The sequence below is a fragment of the Pelodiscus sinensis genome, chromosome 3, assembly GCF_049634645.1.
Source record: "Pelodiscus sinensis isolate JC-2024 chromosome 3, ASM4963464v1, whole genome shotgun sequence".
Lineage (NCBI taxonomy): Eukaryota > Metazoa > Chordata > Testudines > Trionychidae > Pelodiscus > Pelodiscus sinensis.
The window spans coordinates 175,570,828-175,592,209 of NC_134713.1; the positions used below are offsets into that span (position 1 = coordinate 175,570,828).

Genomic DNA, 21,382 nt, shown 5'->3' on the forward strand with positions numbered 1-21,382 from the left:
AGTTACATTTTTATCTCTCCCATAAAAACATTCTAACTAGATGAAAAACTTGCCTGTTTTACCCATATATACTCACTATAGGTCTCTCCATATTTGTGATTATTCTCATAGGTTGAAATGTGCAAATATGGAGGCTAGCTCATAGGTAGTTTTATATAGCTATATAAGGCTATTGGCAAGTATTTAAGTTACCGTCATCCACTGTAACATACAGTTCATATACATACTCAGTGCTATTGACTTAAACATCTTAGTCTCACTGCAAAGATCTATCAATTCAGGAACAGTAATTGAGCTGTCAGTAGTCAAGTAGCTTTTTGCTTCAGGGTTTTTTTAACATGACGCAAGATATTAGCTTGATTTTTTTTTTATTTTTTTTTTTTTGTTATAATATCAATTTCCTGGTAACTGTGCTGGCAGCATTAGGGTAATCCTCCATCAGTCTTTTTTCCTGTAGCATCTTTTGTTTTATTTTGCTATTTTGATAAAGTGACAGCTGTTAATGGCCTAAATTTCACACAGCTTGCAGAGTAAATTCTGCCACTGCTTTACAAAGGCCACCTCTGCTCTAGAAACCAGGGGTGTGATTCCCAGCTTGCTTACATATACTTGTGCTGTTTCAGTGTAGAAATAGTAGCGTAGCTAGGGTAGCACAGTGAGCAGCCACATAGCTTAGCTCTACTGAGTACAAACCAGTCTGAAACGGCGGGTACACACTCAGCACAGCCTGGCCATATTATCCCTGCCCATGCACAATAGCTACACTATTACTTACACTCATGCCAGCTTTCATTAAACTAGCATGGGTGTGTATATGGGAACTGAGAATCTTATCCCTAGCTCATAGTATAGTCATAGCCTAAAGTTGTAAAAATATCGACAGGAAATAGATAGAACCATAATCTATGATAGACATTTTCAAGGGGCACTGTTCCCAAAAAATTAAATTTTATAGGGTTGATTATGCCTGGAATTTAATGTGAGTTATGATTCTTTCCCTATTTCAGTGGTGTAATGTCTATACTTTGGAAATTTAGTTTGCTTAAAGGCAGTTAACCAATCCTTCCCATATTCCTAACAAGATTATAATTGAATTTTTCTAGAGTTCAGTATATGAAGTACAGTGGTCAAAGATGTAATAATTCACAGATGACAGGCATGAAAAGTTCTAGCAAAGGGAGCTCTAATTTATAGTTCGTTGCCTAATAATTCTGCTGCTTTTGACTTGTTCAGACCCTGTGCAACAGTGGGAATGTCTGTAATTATTGTGCCATTTGCAAATACTTACTTGCATAAAAATGGTACAGAATGTTTGTAATCTACTAGAGCATTGGCAGCAATGAGCTTTAGTAACTTGCTAATAACAGTATCGGATACTCAGTGTGTAACCTCTGGGCTGCTACCAAGGGCTCTACATGTCAAAGTAATGATACAGGAAAAAATAAAACTGGAAGTAAGCTGCACTGCAAAAGTACACTAGCCATTAGGATTCCAATTTAAATGATTTTTGGATGAATGGCTCCTGAAGACGTCGCCAGCTTGACCAGTCAGAGCTGCTGGAAACTTGGCTGCTCTCTAGGCTATCTCGAACACAGTGCAGCAGGCAACGCGATCAACAAAGCAAGTGATGGGCAAGGCCTTGGTTCTGTCTTTGTTTGGGGGTAAATAGCTGTGTGATGTTGAATGACTGTGGTGGTTTCTAGTTCCTTTAACATAAATCCAATCCAGCTAATAATGAAGTCTGTAACAGACTTTGATAAATTGACATTTGACCTCTCACATTTTCCCTGTCTTTATGATCCAAATCCAAATGGATGATGGACATGAAATGCATGGTGTAATCTTCCTAATTTCTGCATGTTTTGATTATATTGTGCTATCTGGGGTACGGGGGGAGAGAGCATTTACAGAAACGAACCGATTTTGCAACATACTTTTTAAAAGTTGTGTTTTTGTGAATGCTCCTGGACAATTCTGCTTTTATTTTCGGTTTCTTTAAAATTTAATACATGTTTATAATTTATATTAAACTTACAACAGTAAAATTATAAATATATGTAAGGTGGCTGATGTCTTAACTTTCATTATTCCTCCGTTTACAGAAGTGTGATTATTACTGTTGCAAGTCTTTGAGTAGTTAGCAATGGGAGAAAATGCTCTCCTTTTTTATCAATTTTAATATTGACCGTATATAAAAGAATACGAATTTATTAGCAGAACAAAGTGCAGTAAAACTCACACTGATGTTTAGCTCCTTTTATTTTTCCTGGTTTTTTTTATCTGTAAATGGGTACTAATCCATTCATACCTTCTAATTTCCTTGGCCTTCTGTGTCTCCATCAGAGTGTGAAAGTGATTTTACTGAACTGTCTCACTTTATAGGCAAAGTTTACACTCAGCCACATTGTGCAAAATAGAAAATTGAGATGTTGTAGCGTCGTGTTGCCTGCAGCTGAATGTTTGTTCCACTGTTCCTAGATGGCAGACAATGTGGAAACAAATGAAATGGTCAATGGAGCTGCAGAACAAAGAACAAGTTCAAAGGAGTCTAGTCCTGTTCCTTCCCCAACTGCTGACCGCAAAGCCAAGACCGCCATTCAGGCTCAGACTGCAGCTACACTACCAGCCAAAACACAAGAGACTCCTTCAGCTCAGATGGAGGGACTCTTGCATCGTAAGCATGAATGGGAAACACACAACAAAAAAGCCTCAAACAGGTAAAGTAGCCAGCGTTTAATGCAAATAAGTTTTACCTCCAGATACACTGTAAAAATGACTCAACATCCTTATTTGTACTACATAGCCCCAAGAGGTCCCAGTCAACATTTAACGCCTCATTGTATTAGGCAATACACAAACACATGGTAAAAGATACCTACCATTAAAAGATTGCAGGCTAAATAGACAGGGAAGAAAAAGGATGGAGAAAGGAGTTTTAGTGTGTTCTCCCCTTATAGATAGGGAATTGAGGTATAGCGAAATCAAGTGACTTGCCCACAGTCATGCAAGAAGTCAATGGCAGATCTGGGAATTGAATCCAGATCTCCTGAGTCCCCGTGTAGGACCTCAATCACAAGCTCACAGCAAAAGGAAAAATGTACACGTGTAGTACTAGAACAGGGGAGGGCAATAACTTTTGCAGGGGGGCCACTTCACTAATTTTGGTAATGGTCATGGGCCGGCTCCAGCCCTTGGAAGGGGCAGGGACTCAGGCAGAAGGGGCGGTTCCATATAGGCGCTGCGTACCCCTGGCCTTATTCTGTTGTCCCCATACAGGGAACATTCCCATTGAAAGTTTTGTCTTTGGCTACTTCTACACCGCAGCACTGTTTTGGGATACTAGAGGTATCCCAAAATAGGTATTCCGCGTCTTTTGAGCACACCTGTTATTTCAAAATATAATGGGTTCACTATTCTGATGTCCCTGTAAACCTCTTTCCACGAAGAGTAAGGGACATTTTGGAACAGCAATTTATTTTTAAGTAAGTGCTGTGTAGACAGTGCCAAATTTCAAAGTAAGCTATTTTGAAATTGACTCAAAATAAGCTATGCAGTTTGTGCAGCTCAAATTGCATAGCTTATTTCTAGCTATGGGCGCAGTGTAGATGCATTCTTAGTGAGGAAGCCAAATCTGGTCCTAAATGACTGTGAAAGAAAGCACTGGAAAAGCCAAAAGTCTAATTTGCCTGGAAAGTAAAATGTCTGAATCTTGGTCTAGCTCCTCACTCCCTACCTCTACTCAAGGCGTGAAATGTTGAGTAGCAGGCATGAGGCAAGGATTTGAATTACAGTGCAATGGCTATCTTTTCCCTCATCTGGTATCTTACCTCATATGGAAAAACTATTTTTGTGCTTTGAATATTGATGAGGAAAAAGCTTTTCCATAGAATTGAGGTTCTACAGGAATGTGTCAAGCATTTAAACTGTGTAGATAAGTCATGGATATTAATATTCAAGGATAATATTCAAGGATAATATACTGCTGCTAGTATTTAATTTTACAACTATGTTATGGAAGAAGATAATTACTGCTACAGAATGCATTAAAAGTCAAATGTATATACAGTTCATCCATAACTTTATAACACAGTGAAAAATCCCTGTACAAGAACAAATACTTATTAAAAGGTCAAGTAGTTTCTTTCTCAAGTATGTAAATTGCCTGTTTTCCAAACAGTACTCCCACTCTAGAAACCTCTGTTCCATTTAGCACCAGAGTAGTACTTTTGTCTTGAAACAGCACTTGCATGAGAGAATTTTCATCCTGCAGTTATGAAGGTGATGCATGTTTTGCTGCCTCCCCCGATGGAGTGAATTAATTTTATCAGTATATATAGTTGTATTTGATCCAGTCAGATTCCTGGTTCATTGAAGAAAATTGGACTTAAGCTTGCTCTGGTTGCTTTCCCTTTCTTCAAGATCCTGGCACAATGTGTATTGTGTTATAAACAACCAAGAGATGGGCTTCTACAAAGATTCCAAGGCTGCAGCATCTGGCATTCCCTACCACAGTGAGATCCCTGTCAGCTTGAAAGAAGCAGCGTGTGAAATAGCAGTTGATTACAAAAAGAAGAAACACGTGTTCAAGCTAAGGTAAGGTTGTTGGAGCACCGTTCTGGGAAACAAAATGTTTTATTGTAGAGCACATTCTTTCCCTGACACACAGTTCCCAATTCTGACTGCCCTCTCTTTCTGTTGATTAAGATGGGATCTGAGGGCACTCAGCTGCCAATCCAGACTCTGGAAACTGTCTCTTCAGCATACTGCACAGGATTTTTTTTTTTTAATTTCTTAATTGACAGAGAAACTTAAGTTCAGCTTCACTGATAGTTTAGTTAATTATTTTGGGTGTGTCTGCCATCCTTACTTAGATGAGCAGTCAATGAAGTTCTGTTAAGATGAATCGGTGCTACCAGTGTAGAATAACTGGGTACTTCTGTTTAACTTCAATAAAGAAGTGAAAGCTACTTCCTTACAGAGGCACAGTCAAATCTAAGGTATTTTAGCAGGTGTCCATGTTATAGCATTTGATAAAGGTCTTAACCAGTGATCACGCTGCTGCCCTGCAGATCTCTGAATGGAAGCATAAGCTCTTTCCACCCATGCTGTTACCATCAATCTCATGGCAAGTCCATGATGATGATTAGAGCAGGAGACCCTGATACAGTGTATGCCTCGACAATGCATAGCTTGCTCCATCTAGCTCGAGTGAGCAATAATTTTTGGCCAGGGGCTTGAAGTGGTCCCGGGCCACCCCGGAAGGGGCAGGTCCTAATCCAGAAGGGGTGGGGCCAGAATGCTTCTGGGCTTCCCCAGGCCATAATTGGTCTGGGGGTGAGGAAGCCCCTTTGCACCTCCTTTCCATTAAGCATCCATGCACCTGGCAGGGCAGGAAGAGGCCTCACCCCCGCCCCCCCCCCCCCCGGCCCTGATTGGCCTGGGGGCAGGAGGAGCATGCAAAGCCTCTTCCCGCCCTACACCCACTCTGAAAGGAGCACACAGCCTTTCAATGTGCCATGTGCTGCTCACAGGGCGGGAGGAGACGTCACGCACTCCCCCACCCCCAAGTCCTGATTGGCCCTGAGGTGGGGGAGCTGTGCAAAGCTTCCCTTGTTCTGCGCCCACCCTGCACGAGCTTATGGCACTTTGCACACTTCTTCAGGCCAATCAGGTCTTGGGGCGGGGGAGCACGTGACATCTCCTCCCATCTTGCGAGCAGCACGTGGCGCTTCAAAGCTCTACATACTGCTCACAGGGCGGGAGGAAGCTTTGTGCTCTCCTGCCTCCAGGCCCTAACTGGCCTGGGGGCGTGGGAACGGCGGGGCCTCTGTGGGCCAGATCAACCCGCTTGGTGAGCTGGATCTGGCCCACGGAGGCCCTTTTTGCCCACCTCTGATCTAGCTGGTGACAGTTTGAGTGCTCTCAGCCCTTGTCACTTCAGATGGAGAGACAAACAAGGAGCCCAATCTTCTGTTGATTCAGTGTGTTTAATATAGATCTTCAGATGCTCTTAGAACGTGGTGTGAGACAACTTTTCTGTTGGGTGCTGTGCATTAGGATAGAATGAAGGGAGGGTGACTTTCTGTGAGGAGTGGAAAGGTGAATTCAGCTTAGAGAATGATTCTGAGCACTGCCTTGTCATCAAGGAACACATGGTGGGGTTCCTGTATGCCAGTTCAGAAATTCATTTAGCAGACATTGGAGCTACCTGAAGACCGGTTTTGATGGATAAATAGAATGAAGATACTGCTGCCAGTGGCTCAAAAGCATGTGGGGTTAGGGCATTTAATACCAGTGGTAAATCCTACTTAAGAACGATTTAACCAGTCTGTCTGCTCTGACAAACCTGGATTCATTATATTTTTGTCAAGGAACCAGAAGATCTTATAGGATATTACTTATAACTGGCACCTGGTGTGTTATGGTGCTGGGCTGAACTTCATGGCAGTCTTCCAAAAGAAAATCCAGGATTACTGGGATAGCAGGATCCTTGGGATTTTTGTCATGCTCTTGCCACTATGAGCTAAACTAGTCCAGATGGAAGAGTAGGCATTTCCAATTGAAGCCAGCTTGGAGAGTTGTAGATTTCCAGTCACTCTGGAGGACGGAGGTAGCACAGTTAATGTTTTCCCCTCATTAACTATGCTGTCAGCTGTAGACGTTCTGGGTATGTCTAGATTACATCCCTCTGTTGCTAGAGGGATTTAAATTAGACATACCTGTGGAAAGTAAAATGGAAGGTTCGAGAATGTGGCTAGCCCCAGAGAGGTGCAGAACAGGCAACCTTGTATTGAATATTTTTTTTAACTTTTATTAAAATGCTTTTAACTATAACTTTTTATTTATCAGCTTTTTACATGCGTGGACGCCAGATAACTATTAACAGTAACAATAAACAAACTGCAATACAATAGAGGAAAATGCCCTGGGGTTTCTCTAAGTCTAAGTAATTATCAATAATACCCCAGGGATTTTTATCAGTTATATTTACATTAATTTCACTCATAAGGTTTAACATCTATTTAACTCTTAACTGTACTATTTAACAATTTCTAACTAACTTACTCTTAACACTATTATTTATCAAACCTTTAACTAACTTACACAGCAATACTCACATTTATCAGACAGACAAGAGACAACAGCATATTCGTTATTCGTTATGCTCTGCAAAAGATTTGGTGAGCGGGAGGGGGTCCTCGGGTGATCAGCCCTCGGAACCTGGCTCGTGTTCTGCCTTTCAAGAGTTCGGGAACCCTCAACTGCCTGCAGGAGGGGTAGCTGTTTTATAGAGAGAGCAAGAGCTTTCCCGCGCCTAGTTGTGATTAGGCTTGACAGATTGTCTGCCTAGTGACAGGCTGAGGGGGAAAGGGATAGGGGTAAGATGGCCCTTGAGTGGCGCGAACTTTGTATGACCCTTACCTGCCTGGTGTCTTATTCCTGGTTTTACTGATCCTAAGTCACATAGTGCAGGATTTTTGGTTTGAGGGGAAGGTAAACTTGGGCTAGGAAGGCTATGCGCACGAGGCCTGGCCAGAAAAGAGCCTGTTTTCACAATACCAACACCGCAAATGAAGCAGGGATTTAAATCCCTTGCACTTCATTTGAATAAAAATGGCAGACACGTTTTGCCAAGTCCAGCAGTTTGTCGGCAAAAAGCGGCTGTCGAGACGGGGGTCAGGCGACAAAGAAAGCCTTTGTCGCCCAATCCTGAAAACCTCCTTGCAGGAGGCATAATGAATTGGGCAACAAAGGCTTTCTTTGTCACCTGATCCCCGTCTCGACAGCCGCTTTTTGCCGACAAACTGCTGACTCAGCAAAACGCGTCTGCCATTTTTATTCAAATGAAGCACGGGGGATTTAAATCCCCGCTTCATTTGCAATGTTGGTATGTCTAATTTACATCCCTCTGCCGACAGAGGGATGTAATCTAGACATAACCTCTGAGTCTGGATTGAGGAATAGGCCTTGGTAAAGGATGTCTGGGCCTACTGTTGACTGGTTGGTGCCAATTTCAGTTCTGTCAAATTGGAGAACCAGGGTATGTTAGTCCTCGCTCTGCACTGGTTATCACCTTTGCTTATTCTTCCCTCATCTTCTGGATCATGTTTCCTAGAAGTGAAAAGGACATGAATGACTTTATCAGGCCTTGTGAAGGAGTTTAGCCTGCTCCCTGGTGAAATACTTCAGCCTCTTTTGATTGGTGAACAGAATAATTACCAGAAGACCAAACTTGTGCAAAATCCAAATGAAAGCATTCTGATTTAGTACTACTCTATGGTGGTGTTTGTGCCTCTGCTGAGCCAGCATGCCCTTTGGTTTAGCTCTTTTCACGTGTATTGCTTTTATAGAATGGAAAATTCTCACTGCCCATTCCGTTGTCTCCATTGCTTCTGCATGTAGAGTTCTACTCCTTTCATGTTATGTAAACCACAGTGGTCATATTGTCCCACTGGACCAGAACACGTTCATATTCTTAGGTAGTTCTGGAACCTCTTTGGGGCTAGTTTAACAGCTCTGACCTTCAACATGTTGATACCTTTCCCTGAGGTTCCTGGTGCTTTGCACTGTTCTGTGTCCTTGATGCATTCCCCTCACACCAGGTTGGCATCAGTTGTGAATACCTGGGTGATCTGTAGGCAAATGAAAAGACCCTTGCAGACATTCTGCAGGATGGTTCCAAATCAGGTGCTGAACAAGTACCTGATCTTGCATACATTGTGGTGAATAGCTCCATTTATTCAGGAGAGAAGCCAAGGCACTTGATAGGGGCTTGACCCATGGGTGATTTCTGTCTATGAACTCAGAAGAGGATATGGCTAGCATATGCTGTGCTTTACCTTTGAAGTGCCTCCAGAAATTGCAGACAGGACAGGAATGACATAAACATGTCAAAAATTGTAAGAGATAAGCTGTAATAAACAGTTTTGGCATTTGATGACTTATCACCTGCAAATGTCTGAGCCCTTTGAAATTAGCTGCAGAATTTTGTAGGCTACTGTTAAAGCTACGAAAATTTTAGCTTTTACCTTACATTGTTTAAGTAGAGAGTGGGTGTCCAAAATTGTCTTTTATAAAAAACACATTTAAAAGCTGGATTGTGTATGTATCTGAGCTCATACGCCTCAAAGTGCCTGTTCCAAAATAAGTCATGCATTGATAAAAAAGGATTTCCCAGCTTGTGTGTGTGTGAAGGGGGGAGGATATAGGGCATATGCTTTCCCATACAGAGGATCAGATCTTCCGCTGGTGAAACTCCACTGAAGTCAGTGTCACGTTACAGCAGCTAGTTTATATCAGCTCTGTGAGAGAATATATCACAAGGCTTAACTTTCTCAGATGGCTGCATTATTTGTTTCTGTTTATTCTTGCAAATTATAGAAATGCAAACAAGCAAAAGCATGAGTGAGTTATGCTGGTCATCACACACGAGTGCCATTAGAACCTTTATACCATAGCACAATTTCACATATTCGTCATATGCCACACGTTTTAAAAAAAAAACCTTCTATATGTGTTTAAGTTTCATAAAATTCTTCTGGAACTAATTTATCTCCTTAGTTTCCATTAGTCTGACTGTAGAGACATTTCAGTATAGATCAATAAAAAATAGTATGTGTTTTTATCTCTACACTATACCTATGATACGTTTTCTGTATGTAAAATAACACAGCTTTAAAGTTTAATATCTCTTGGTATAGAATTTCCATTTATAACCCCAGTAGATTGAGAGATTGAATCTTAAATCTGTCACTAGCCCATGACTAAGTATTGCCTGTTCTGCACTTCAGGACTGATGGTTTGTGTTCTTAAATGACAACTCTTAGAACTGAAAATATTGGTCGTAGTCCCAAGGCACATGGGTTAGTGGGTAGAGTGCAGGTCAGGTGCTAGCAGATTCATCTTCTCACAAGTCTGTGTTTATTTACTACTTTGCCATATAGTCTCATTTAACCCTCATGGGACTATTTGCTAGTGAAAACGAAGCAGATTTGGACCCGTGTAGTATTAAGCTAAAATATGTGTTGGTGATTTTTCATTGCAGACTAACTGACGGCAATGAGTACCTCTTCCAAGCCAAAGATGATGTAAGTTTTTTTTTTTTTTCCTGTTTTCTTATTTAAATAGTATTACTGTCATATGCTGGTATAGTAAAATATGCTAAGTAAAGAAAAATAGTTTCAATATTAAGAGGTACCTTTTCAGCCCTGTGTTCTGTTTCATGTGCATGTCTGTGTACTTGCTAGTTTGCTCCTTTGAAACCCATCAAGACATAGTGACTTTTAAGGCGCAAGTTCTAATACTTGTGGCCATGCGGGGCTTAGGTGTTCTTGTTTTTTATTTTATTTTTTTTGAAGCACATGTGCAGATTTTTGCATCTGCAAAGTGCAAATGCATGACATGAGTGGCACCTGAAGAAAAGCCCGATTGAGGGAAAAAAATGATGCTAACTTCTGAGTTGGGATCAGGTTCTCTTTAATTTTCGACTTCTGCCTTCACTACCTTTTTGAAATGTTTTTGAATGATAGAGAACAGTATGAGCTAACGTGTTGATTCCTACATTTTAAATTCGATGCTTGTTGAAGGAGGAAATGAACACATGGATTCAGGCCATCACATCAGCTATCTCCTCTGACAAAATTGAAGTGTCTGTAAGCACACAAAGCACTCCAGCTTCTAGTCGTGCCCAAACCCTGCCAGCCAGTGTTACAATAACCAGCGAATCCAGTCCTGGCAAGCGGGAGAAAGACAAAGAGAAGGACAAAGAAAAGAGATTCAGCCTTTTTGGCAAAAAGAAATGAATTCCATCTCTACACACTGCACTTCTGACCTTTCCAGTGGAATTCCAGCATGCAAGCTCAGAACCAATACATTACTCTCTGTGCCTAATGTTCCTCAATATGATTTAATTTTTATTATTTATAGAGCATTAAGAAACCCATTACAAATGTATGAGGTGCATTGGGCAGCTTCTGTATGAGAGGGAGGACCAGGTTTTTTTTGTTGTTGGGTTTTTTTTTTGTTTTTTAATGGAGTTAATGTAGATTAGATCTTAATATTTAAACTGTTCCTCAATTTTGTGAGGCTGTCTTGGAAAAAGAAACCACATCCTGTGCTGTTGGTATGCAAGGCAGCGGTGCTTACAAATTTATCATACACATCAAAGACAAATGTACAAATTTTCAAAAATGTTCACTTCCATTTAAGATTGTTATGCTGAGTCTTGACTAATAGAGCCTCCCATTACAAGTCTAACCTTTAAATAGTGTATTATCTTTGCTGTAACAGAGTGCAGATATGCATTAACTTACAGACAAACTTATTTGTATCCTGGCATCAGTTATTAACACAATGTGAAGCTTTTCTGCATCAAGGACAACAGTTAAGAATGTTGGTGTACAAGAAGGATTTAGCATACTGATACAGTTTTAAATAATCTGAAATTTCTTTTTTTGCTGAAATGCATTATATTGTATGTTTCAGATAATTCTAGTACAAAGTATAAGAAGACTAGATGTATAATAAACCCTTTAAAATCATTGATAAGTGTAAAAGTGGAACTGAAGCATTTACTGGAAAAAAGTAATGTTACTCAAATGGTTACTTGCTTGTCAGCTACAGCACTGTGTGTTATAATTTTGCTACATTACCTTGCTATTTGATACATAGTGTGCATTTCTCTGTCACTGTAACTATTGTAATGAAAAAAAATCATCTTACTGCACAATCAAAAATTACATTAAATAGGAATGAACTTTCAATGACTGGGCCTGTTAGTCAGAGTAGTACTGGAACTGGCTTTCAGTTGTATGGAACTGTACCTCTAAGACTTTTACCCTATCTGTTAAATATATGCTATGTCATTAAATGCTTTTAAAACTAAACATCTTGGTAGCTTTTTATTTCGTTTCAGATCCTGTCAAATAGTAATTCTGAGAGATGAGTAAAAGTAATTCAAAATGATACTTTCTAGTGAAGTTAATAAGTTTAAATAAATATTTTATTTCTATTGTGTGTTGAATCATATAGAATAATTCTCATGGAAGTACATCACAGAGGGAAAGGGAGATGAAAGGGAAAGGTATTGAGGAGTGGAAACATAAGGAATAGCTCTCTTATTAAATACTACAGTATTTGTTTGTTAAAATAGATCCAGCGGAATCAATTTGACCATTTTTAGTAAGACAGGCTGTAATTTAATGCTCATAAATGTTATAAGATCCATTTAGTTTAATTTCATATTCCTCATTGTCAAACCTTTTTCTAAATATAGATAGTCATAATTAAATGTAAAAGTCCTTTCAAGGCTCTGTTCAACACAATGTATAAAGCAAAACAAAAAAGTGGTCTAAAAGGTGTTTAATATTGAATTCATACTTCTAATGCAATTGAGATCTGGATCCAAAGCTCAGTATGTCAATATTTACAAGCTGTGTATATATACAGTGTGACATTAGCTTTCTCCGTCGTCTTTTCTGGTGAGAAACTGATAATCTCCTCAGTTATCAAGAATATTCATGAAGTTGGAGGCCATTCAGAGCACCCAGTTAAAAGACTTAACTCCAACAAATCCCAGCAGATACTTGAGGAGAATTTTTAAGAGCTCCATGAAAAACAAAGAATCAGTTTTTAAATCTTTGGGATTAATAAAATGCAGTGTGAATGTAAGTGTACACAGTTAAACAGGTTTAATGTAAAACACCCAGCAAGGTGTTTTCAAACGTAAATCATCTTAACATGCAGGTAATAGAATATCAGTGTCTTACACTAGTTTTCAATTACAGGGATAATCATGTAAATCCATTTCTCTCTCTCTTTTTCAATATTTCTTCAATACATTAAATTTTGAGATGTATGCTCATGAGTTTTTACTGGTATAAAATTGCACCGTTTTAGTTTTAAATTAGTAACACGTGGATAGGAACTAACACCAGCAGTCTTCTATGTGTAAAACTGAATAAAAAACACAAATATTTACTGTCAGAATAAATGATGAAATATTATTCTCGGTTGATTAAAATATACAGGAAGGTTGTAGAGTATCATATTTGTCACTTTTTTATTAAAACTATGACTGCCAGGAACTCAGCACTGTTTTGGGAGTGCATGTTGGATGTGGTGGTATGGTTTATCAGTTTATAATGGATGTGGGTTTGACTTTACTGGGGGTAACTTTGAAATTATACTTATGTAATAAGTCCAACACCTCAGGATTTGGTGCCTTGTCAGATAAAACATATCACTTCTGGCTATCTATATTTAAGAATTTAGGATGATATTTGTGGTTTCTTAACATTTTATTTATTTTACTCTGTATTCCTGTGTTGTTAGACTCTGCTGTAACATATGGAGTATCCTGTCTTTATGCTATTTGTCTCCTAAGATACTTGTAAAAGTAACTTTTCCGTCCTTCAATCTTTGAAAGAAAATGAGCATTGAAACCAAAAACTTTTAAGCCAAAATGTTGTAGCTGTTAGGAAGAAGAATTTTTCAAAGAACAGTTTGGATTCATCATCTTCAACTGTTCCCCTAAACACAGTTAAAGAATATAAAAGAAATAAGGGCCTCAGTGGATGTACTACTTTCTGATGAAATTTGGATTCAAAACAATGAGAAAAGGTGCTTTACCCATGGAAATTAATAATTTTATGGGTGGGACTAATGTCCTCTCAGACGGATACAAGACAATTTTTAATCAAATACCTCTCTGCTCAATGTGGAGAAACAGGATTTATGGTATATTCAGATGCTTATGGTTAATTTTTTTGCATCACATTGTTCTAAGTTTTTCTTCTTTGTGTTTCCTTTTAAGCATTTATTTACATTTGATGACTTTGCTGATGAAGGTCTTAAAGTGTAAGGTCCTTTAATATACATTTTGTAATAAACTGTTTGCATGCATGATTTCAGGCTGTCTTTTGTTTATAGCACTTTTAGTTTTCAAGAGTAGCTAACAAAGCGGTGGTTGAGTGTAAATAGAAACCTAAATTACAGGGGATTGGAACAAATTTTAATTGACAGAGAGCTGTGGGTATTCAGCACCCCTGAAAATCAAACTGCAATTTAGGCTTAGTCTACGTTACCACAGGCCATCAATCTAAATTATGCAACTTCAGCTATAGACTAATGTAGCTGAAGTTGATTTACTTAGATTTACTTGCCGTGGTATCTTCACTGCAATAAGTTGCCATCTGGTACTCTCCTGTCATCTCCCCTTATTCTGTTCATTTGGTAGAGTACTGGAGTCAATGGGAGAGCACTCAGCAGTCAATAGACATGATAAATCACCAACCACTGGATTGATCTCTGCCTGATGATCCAGTGGGTAGTAAAGACAATGCCCATAGTGACTTGCTCAAGGGGAAACAGTGAATCATTGACAAGCAGAATATGGCTCAGATCTCCTGACTTCCACTTCGTTGGCCTGTCTACTGCAATTGAACAGTCTTCTTACTAGAGATAAAAATGAACTGGAGTACTCAGCAGAGATGAGTTTGGTATCTTGTCTCCATATACATAATAAGATAAAATACAGTCTGTCCTGGGTGACACGAGACCAAGAAAAACTGAACTGTCAGGTAAGAAATTATCCTTAATCCAGCACAACATAAACATCTGGGGTCAAGTTCTGACCACAGCTAGATTCATGTTACTACTTTGGTGTCAATGCAGCTGCACAGGTGTAGCTGAAATCAGAATTTGGCTTGGGCAGTCTAATGTTCTGATCCTTCAATTAACTCTATGGGAACAGACTTCTTCAGTCACACATGGTCCCAACATCTTTAGTGGGGCTGCACACTAGTCCAGAAGTAAGCCAAATGGATTTCTGGATCCAAAGGTAAAGTCAGCAGGAAAGAATCAGTCCTGAAAGGATGTGATATCCATGAGACACAACTTATATAAGTGAATAATGGAGGTGCAGCGTTTTGTAATGCAGTGATTGGTTTAAGGATGGTGGTTAACTTGCATTTATGGAAGCCTGCAGAAGAGCTGGAGATATACCTAGCTCACAGAGCTAGAAGAGACCTTGAAAGGTCATCTAATCACATCCTCTGCCTTCATGGCAGGACCAAGTATCATCCCTGACAGATTTGCCCCAGATCCCTAAATGGCCCCCTCAAGGATTGAGCTCACAACTCTGGGTTTAGCAGGCCGATGCCCCAAGCACTGAGCTATGCCTCCCCCTGGTAGGAGGGATGGGCAGAGATGCCTAACATATGACAGTTGAAGGAGGGTCATTGTAGTTTCTCACTATGTTGCTATTCATTGCTTGTGTTGAAATCTGTACTCCTATTCAGAGTGGGTTTTTTCATACTTAGCTGAGGTTTTCATACTCTAGTGACTTTGCCGGCTGTTGCTGATTTTTGAATGTGGCTGTGATTTGTTTAATGTTAGTAACATGAATGGATTTGGTTGAGTCCTGATAATGTGGTCCCTCTTAATCACTGCTCTCCAGCAGTTACTTGAAGCCTACTGCTGATGGGAAGCACTATCAGCTTCTTGTATGCTTTTAAGCTCCAATTCAGTTTTTATTTGGAAGTTGCATTGTTACAAAGTAAGTGTGACTATTCATGTTACATATCAGTGACCATTGGGCTATAAAGAGAAACCCAGTAGAGCAGAGGTAACAGCTCTACACCATCCTCATCATAGAGAAGTGTTGAGGGAATGGAAAGGGACATGCTACTGGCATAGGAATGACCATACTAAGTCAGATCAAAGATTTATCTCACCCAGTATCCTGTCTTCCAGCAATTATATTTCAGAGGGAATGAACAGCACAGGCATTCATCAAGCGATCCATCCCTGTCCCTCTTTCCCAGCTTCTGGCAGGAGGCATAGTGACCAGAGCACAGAATTCTGGGTTGCAGGGCAGCCCATGGGCCACTGTGGAGAATTTATGATAAGTTAAAGCTGCCCAGGCATTATGTTGGCCCCAAGTACAAAGTAGTAATTGAGAAGTACAAAGGTGGTAGAAATGTGAGGCACAGTACAGAATCCAGGCCATTGTCTCTATCAGAGATGTCCCAAAAGGAAGGTGAAAGAATGTAAACCTCAAATTACATTTTTACATTAATAGCTCATATGCAGCAAGCCTTTTTTCATCTTCAGTGCTGTCCTCTTATTCATTGCCTTAAAGCAGGGGGCTGACAGATTTGCCAGGCTCCTGGCAAGGTGGTGGGGGAGGTAGGCTGGCGCTGTGCTCTTGAAAGGGGCAGGGCTGGGGCACCCAGTCCTCAGGGCCTCCTGAAGCATGCCACACACCCCTCAGAGCCTCTCAGAGCACACTGATCTGGGGCTTCAGCTACCACTGCTCCACTGCCGGGAGCCCCGAGCCCTTTTGAATTGCCAGGCCATGGGGCAACTTTCCCCTTTTGGCGGGCCTGCCTCTAACAAAGCAATTTTGATCTCTACCAATGAGAGCAATATGGCAGGTGGAAACTACATTGTTTACCTTAGTTGTCTTATTAAAAAGGTAATTGTTAGTGATACTTGCCATAACAAAAGTGAGTCACATTTCCCCAGGTGTTCTGCAGCTGTCCATCCCCCACCCCCACTGGAATTCCCTGCCAGTGCTCTGCAGAAACAATGTGCAAAATAGGAGCAGAGTTTTCAAAACAAGTTGAGAAGTTATTTGAAATCATTAAAAACTCTTCAGAAAACACTCAACATTTATCTAAATATTGGGTTTTTGTGCTTTTTTGCCAAGTCATAGTAAAAAAAAACTCTGTGCGCTTTAATGTAAATAATCACTTCTGTTGCAAATCTGATCCATATGGTGGTTAATTTGTTAATGTTTAAATATTCAAAGAGTGTTATATTTATTGTAGCATTGAGACGTAGAATAAAATGTTTAGATTTTTAATGTGTTCAATTATTTGCAGTTGACTACACAGGCAAAATGCCATGAGTAAGTAAATTGGAAAAAGAAGAAACATCTTTTTTAGATTGTCAGTGACTGTAATCTTAGGTATTACTTGTAACAAGAGCAGGAACAAAATTTGCAGGCATATAAACAAAAAGTTGATTTTTCAAGTTAAAGAAAGACTCTGCGTTCTTACATGCCTAGTCCCAATTATAGAGAGAAAGATATAAAAAAAAAAATTCCTGCAGGACAACAGAGTGATGTCATCACATCACTCTGCATCCCACTCTGCCCTCAGCTGCACAGCCTTCTCCCTCCCTCCCCTGCCCCTTCCCCAGTGCTGTGGGCCAGGAGCTGCATGCCCACCCCCCTCCCTGGTGCTCTGGAGGGGCAGGAGCCATGTGCTGTCCCCACGCCCCCAGTCCTGTCACACCTCCTCAGCCGAGACCCCGCGCCCCCAACCTGTTCACTCATACTCCCCCCAAACTGAGACCCTGCACTTCCAGCCCTCTCACTCACTATCCTGCTGAGACCCCTGCAGCCCCAGCCTGCTCCTGCCCCTTCTACCAGCCAGACACTTAACCCCAGCTTGCTCTTGCATCCTTCCCCCTGGCTAGACACCCTGCCTCCAGCCCACTCCTGCACCCTTCCCCTGGCCAGACACCTGCCCCCAGAAAGAGGGGGATAGCAAGCAGGGAGTGCAGCCCCCTAGTTTTTGATGGAAGTCAATAGCCATAAGTGTAAGAGGAATGGGATTGGTCCATTATTGCTGGGACAATGTTTTTTCTGGCAAAATGAACTGTCACCCTGCTTAAATATCCACATATCACAGCTTTGTTTATACATATAAATATCAGATGTCAAATACTGGTAGCTTTTCTGCCTATACCTAACTTATGCTATGGGAAAAGCAGTGCTAACACACTTACCTTACATTAAAGCAACTATCTACTATATATTTTGAAGTGTGTGTTTGTGGATTTGTTATGCAAAATAAAGTCATACATCGTGAATAGCTACCAAATTATGCATAAACAACCCTGCCACTTAAATTAGCTGCATGCACTACATTTTACACCAGAATATGCTGGGTGACATGTTTAAATAATTATTTTTGTTTTAAATTGGAAAAAAGTCATCACTATTATGATTAGGGTTCATAAAAATATATTTGCTAACAAAATTGAAATTGTCGCCTGATCAACTGACAGTTTAAAAAAAAAAAGGTTTACTGTTACAAATCACAAAATAATTCAAGTTAGTTATGGAAAGAATAATGGAAGCTTTAAGAGTTGCTGATTACCATGCATAATAAAGTTGAATTATTCAATAAAATGAACAATGTCAAGTTGAAATCACACAAATTTAAAAATGTTCTTTTACGTCCCTTTTGCAAGCATATTAATAAGTTCTATTACACATTTAATTTCTTGAACTTTCCTATAAGTGTAATTTATGCAAAATTACTTTGCCTGGTCAATGACAAGCCTCACCTGCTAGTTAGCAAATATTTGCAGTATTACCTAGCCGTTTATTTGATCGTTTCGATAGACCTAAAGACTGACTCTCTTACGATGCTGCCGCAGGATGAAAACAGTTTTCAACCATTTAATTTGTAGGACCTCATGATACTCCCATTGACAGAATTGCAGTATTATTGATCACTGCTCCACCCCTCATTTATTTCAATCCAGCACTGTGCTCCAGGAAGGGGGATACTTACTCCTTTTGGCTATGTGAATTTCATTTAGGCTCTATGTCAGTGTATCTCAGGACATTTAGCCAACATTGAAGGCCAATTGCTCTTCAGTGTATTGCATTGTCATTTCAATACACTAAAGCTGCTAGAAGTAAATTATTAGCCAATTATGCATTAAGCATATGTAAGCAATTAATCTGTGAATTTGTTATTAGGGGAGAGATTAATGCTGCATGTGAGGTATCTGCAATATCTAGCCAATACAGTTGGTAAATGATGCCATCACAATTAACACAGATAAGAGGGACTGATTGAATTGTTTAAATTAATTGACTAAATTCAAGTTGATGGTGACTTGTTCATTTTCCCCATTTCCTTATTCAGTAACTCCTTTAAAAATCCCCGATACTTTCCAACCCCTCTACATCTGACTCCTCTGGCCTGGAACTAGGTCCCTTTAATATGCTGAGCTCCCCCAGCTTTAAATGCCTCACTTGCAGGCTCTCAGTCCTTTTTTCAGATGGCCATGTCCAATGTATCCGCTGTTTGGGGTAGACACACAACTTTTTACAGTGGAGGCATTTTTATGTGTTACCTACCCAATCCCTGAAAGGCAGAGACCTTCAATTCAAACTTTTCCTGAGGGAGAAATCACTCAGGTTATTCTCAGACTCAGGGTCTCTGACTTCCCCTCACTGGTGATTTCCTGCAACTGTTTCAGATCAGGGATCTCTTCTACCCACTCCAAAGGACCCTGCTCTGAAAAAGGTGACCAAACATAGGCTGCATTCCTTGCCTCAAAGAGGCCAACCCTCAAATGGACTCCGAGCAAAAAATCCATCCAACTACCAATGGCACCAGTCCACTTGAGACTGAGGGGCCAGGTACATCCAACACATAGACATCCCAAGGGGCAAAGGCATTGGCACAGCCATGCCCTGCCACCCTGCAGGAGATAAAACTAAACTATACAGCTCTACACCAGCAGTCCTGGCAAAAGCTGCACCAGCCTCTATATCCACAATATGAACTACCCAGACACAGACTTGCATGCTTCCAGCACTGCCAGTGACTGCTCCCATACTGACTGCAGCACCAAGCTTCAGGGTACCTCAGCCACTCATCACCCATGTGAATCTATTACCTGAGAACCAGGAACTCTGCTCTTCAATGTCAACAATACCCTCACATGTTAAGGGACAAGTTGGATAATGACTCTGGCCAGTTCTGTTCCTCCCATTTTCAAGTGACAAAGAGGAGAAGTAACTAGTTATATGCCTCACCATTCCTCTACTAAACAGACTTGACAGCTACAGCCACCTTTGAGACCAGGGCATACCTGACAACCATTTTCCAATGCCCATTATATGGTCCGACTGTGACCCTTAGGCTTTTTATAGAGCCCAACATCCAGCATTCTTCAGCCATACAACTGCCTTCACCATCTGCCCCTCCTCCATCTGAATCTCACTATGATGAGACCGTGGAAATAGAGGAAACCCCAGGAGGAGATAATATGAGCCCCATACACATTTCATTTCCCTCTCCACATGAGAGAATCATGCCCTCACCTCCCATATGGGGAACAATTTAAAGTTTTTTCAGGGCCTATTTTTAAGAGAGTGGCAAACTCATTGGACATTTCCCTGGCTGAACTGCCAGAAACCCAACATAAACTGACAGACATACAACACACATCCCCTTCAGCCATGATTGTCTTGCCAATCTTGGCTGCCATTATGGACACAGCTAAAATAATCTGGCCCCATTCTGCCTCGTGAAACCAGGTTTACTTACGCCAATCAACAAAGGCTTCCTTGTTGACAGCGGCGCGTCCAGACTGCCCCGATCTGCCAACAAACAGCTGATCGGCAGAACTGGGCAGCCATTTAAATTTAAATGAAGCCGCAATTATTTAAATTGCAGCTTCATTTCCCTCTACTGATCTGTCTAATCTACATGCCTCCGTCGACAGAGGCATGTAGTCTAGACACACCCTCTATGGCTACGTCTAGACTACATCCCTTTTTCGTAAAAGGGATGTAAATTAGATGTATCGCAATTGCTAATGAAGCGGGAATTTAAATTTCCCCCACCTCATTAGCATAAAAATGGCTGCCGCTTTTTTTCGGCACGGAGCTTTGCTGGAAAAAAGCGCCAGTCTAGACGCGGATCTTGCAGAAAATAAAGCCTTTTCCGAAAGATCCCTTATACCTCAGTGTAATAAGGGATAAGGGATCTTTCGGAAAAGGCTTTATTTTCCGCAAGATCAGCGTCTAGACTGGCGCTTTTTTCCAGCAAAGCTCTGTGCCGAAAAAAAGTGGCAGCCATTTTTATGCTAATGAAGCGGGGGAAATTTAAATCCCCGCTTCATGAGCAATTGCGATACGTTTAATTTACATCCCTTTTACGAAAAAGGGATGTAGTCTAGATGTAGCCTATGGGTATGTCCACACTACAAAGTTAATTTGAAATAACAGTAGTTATTTTGAATTAACTTTAATAGCGTCTATACAGGCAACCCGCTATTTCAAAATAAATTTGAAATAGTGGAGCCTTTATTTCAAATTTGGTAAACCTCATTCTACAAGGAGTAACACCAAATTCAAAATAGCTATTTCAAATTAAGTGCTGTGTAGACACTTCATTCGAAATAGGGGGCCACCAGCCCTTCCCAGGGAGCCCTGGTGGCCACTCTGGGCACAACCAGGAAAACTTACTGTCCTCTCCCCCAGCCCCGGAGCCATGAAAGGGGTAGACCCTGGCCACAGTGCCTGTGCCAGCTCCAAGCCTGCCAGCCCAGAGCCAGCAGTGGC

The 21,382-nt window shown here is 40.6% G+C and overlaps 1 protein-coding gene across 5 annotated transcripts in view; it reads left to right on the plus strand.

Annotated features, from left to right (window-relative positions):
• The window catches only part of SPTBN1 (spectrin beta, non-erythrocytic 1), a 212,713-nt gene extending 200,828 nt beyond the window's left edge, over window positions 1-11,885 (plus strand). For all 5 annotated transcript variants that reach the window (XM_075925482.1, XM_075925484.1, XM_006122116.3 and 2 more), the window contains 4 exons: window positions 2,479-2,717; window positions 4,420-4,593; window positions 10,046-10,088; window positions 10,587-11,885. In XM_075925482.1, coding sequence (XP_075781597.1) covers window positions 2,479-2,717; window positions 4,420-4,593; window positions 10,046-10,088; window positions 10,587-10,802 — 672 coding nt within the window. In that variant the 3' untranslated portion in view covers window positions 10,803-11,885. The remainder of the gene's footprint in view (window positions 1-2,478; window positions 2,718-4,419; window positions 4,594-10,045; window positions 10,089-10,586) is intronic.
• Window positions 11,886-21,382: the final 9,497 nt, after the last annotated feature.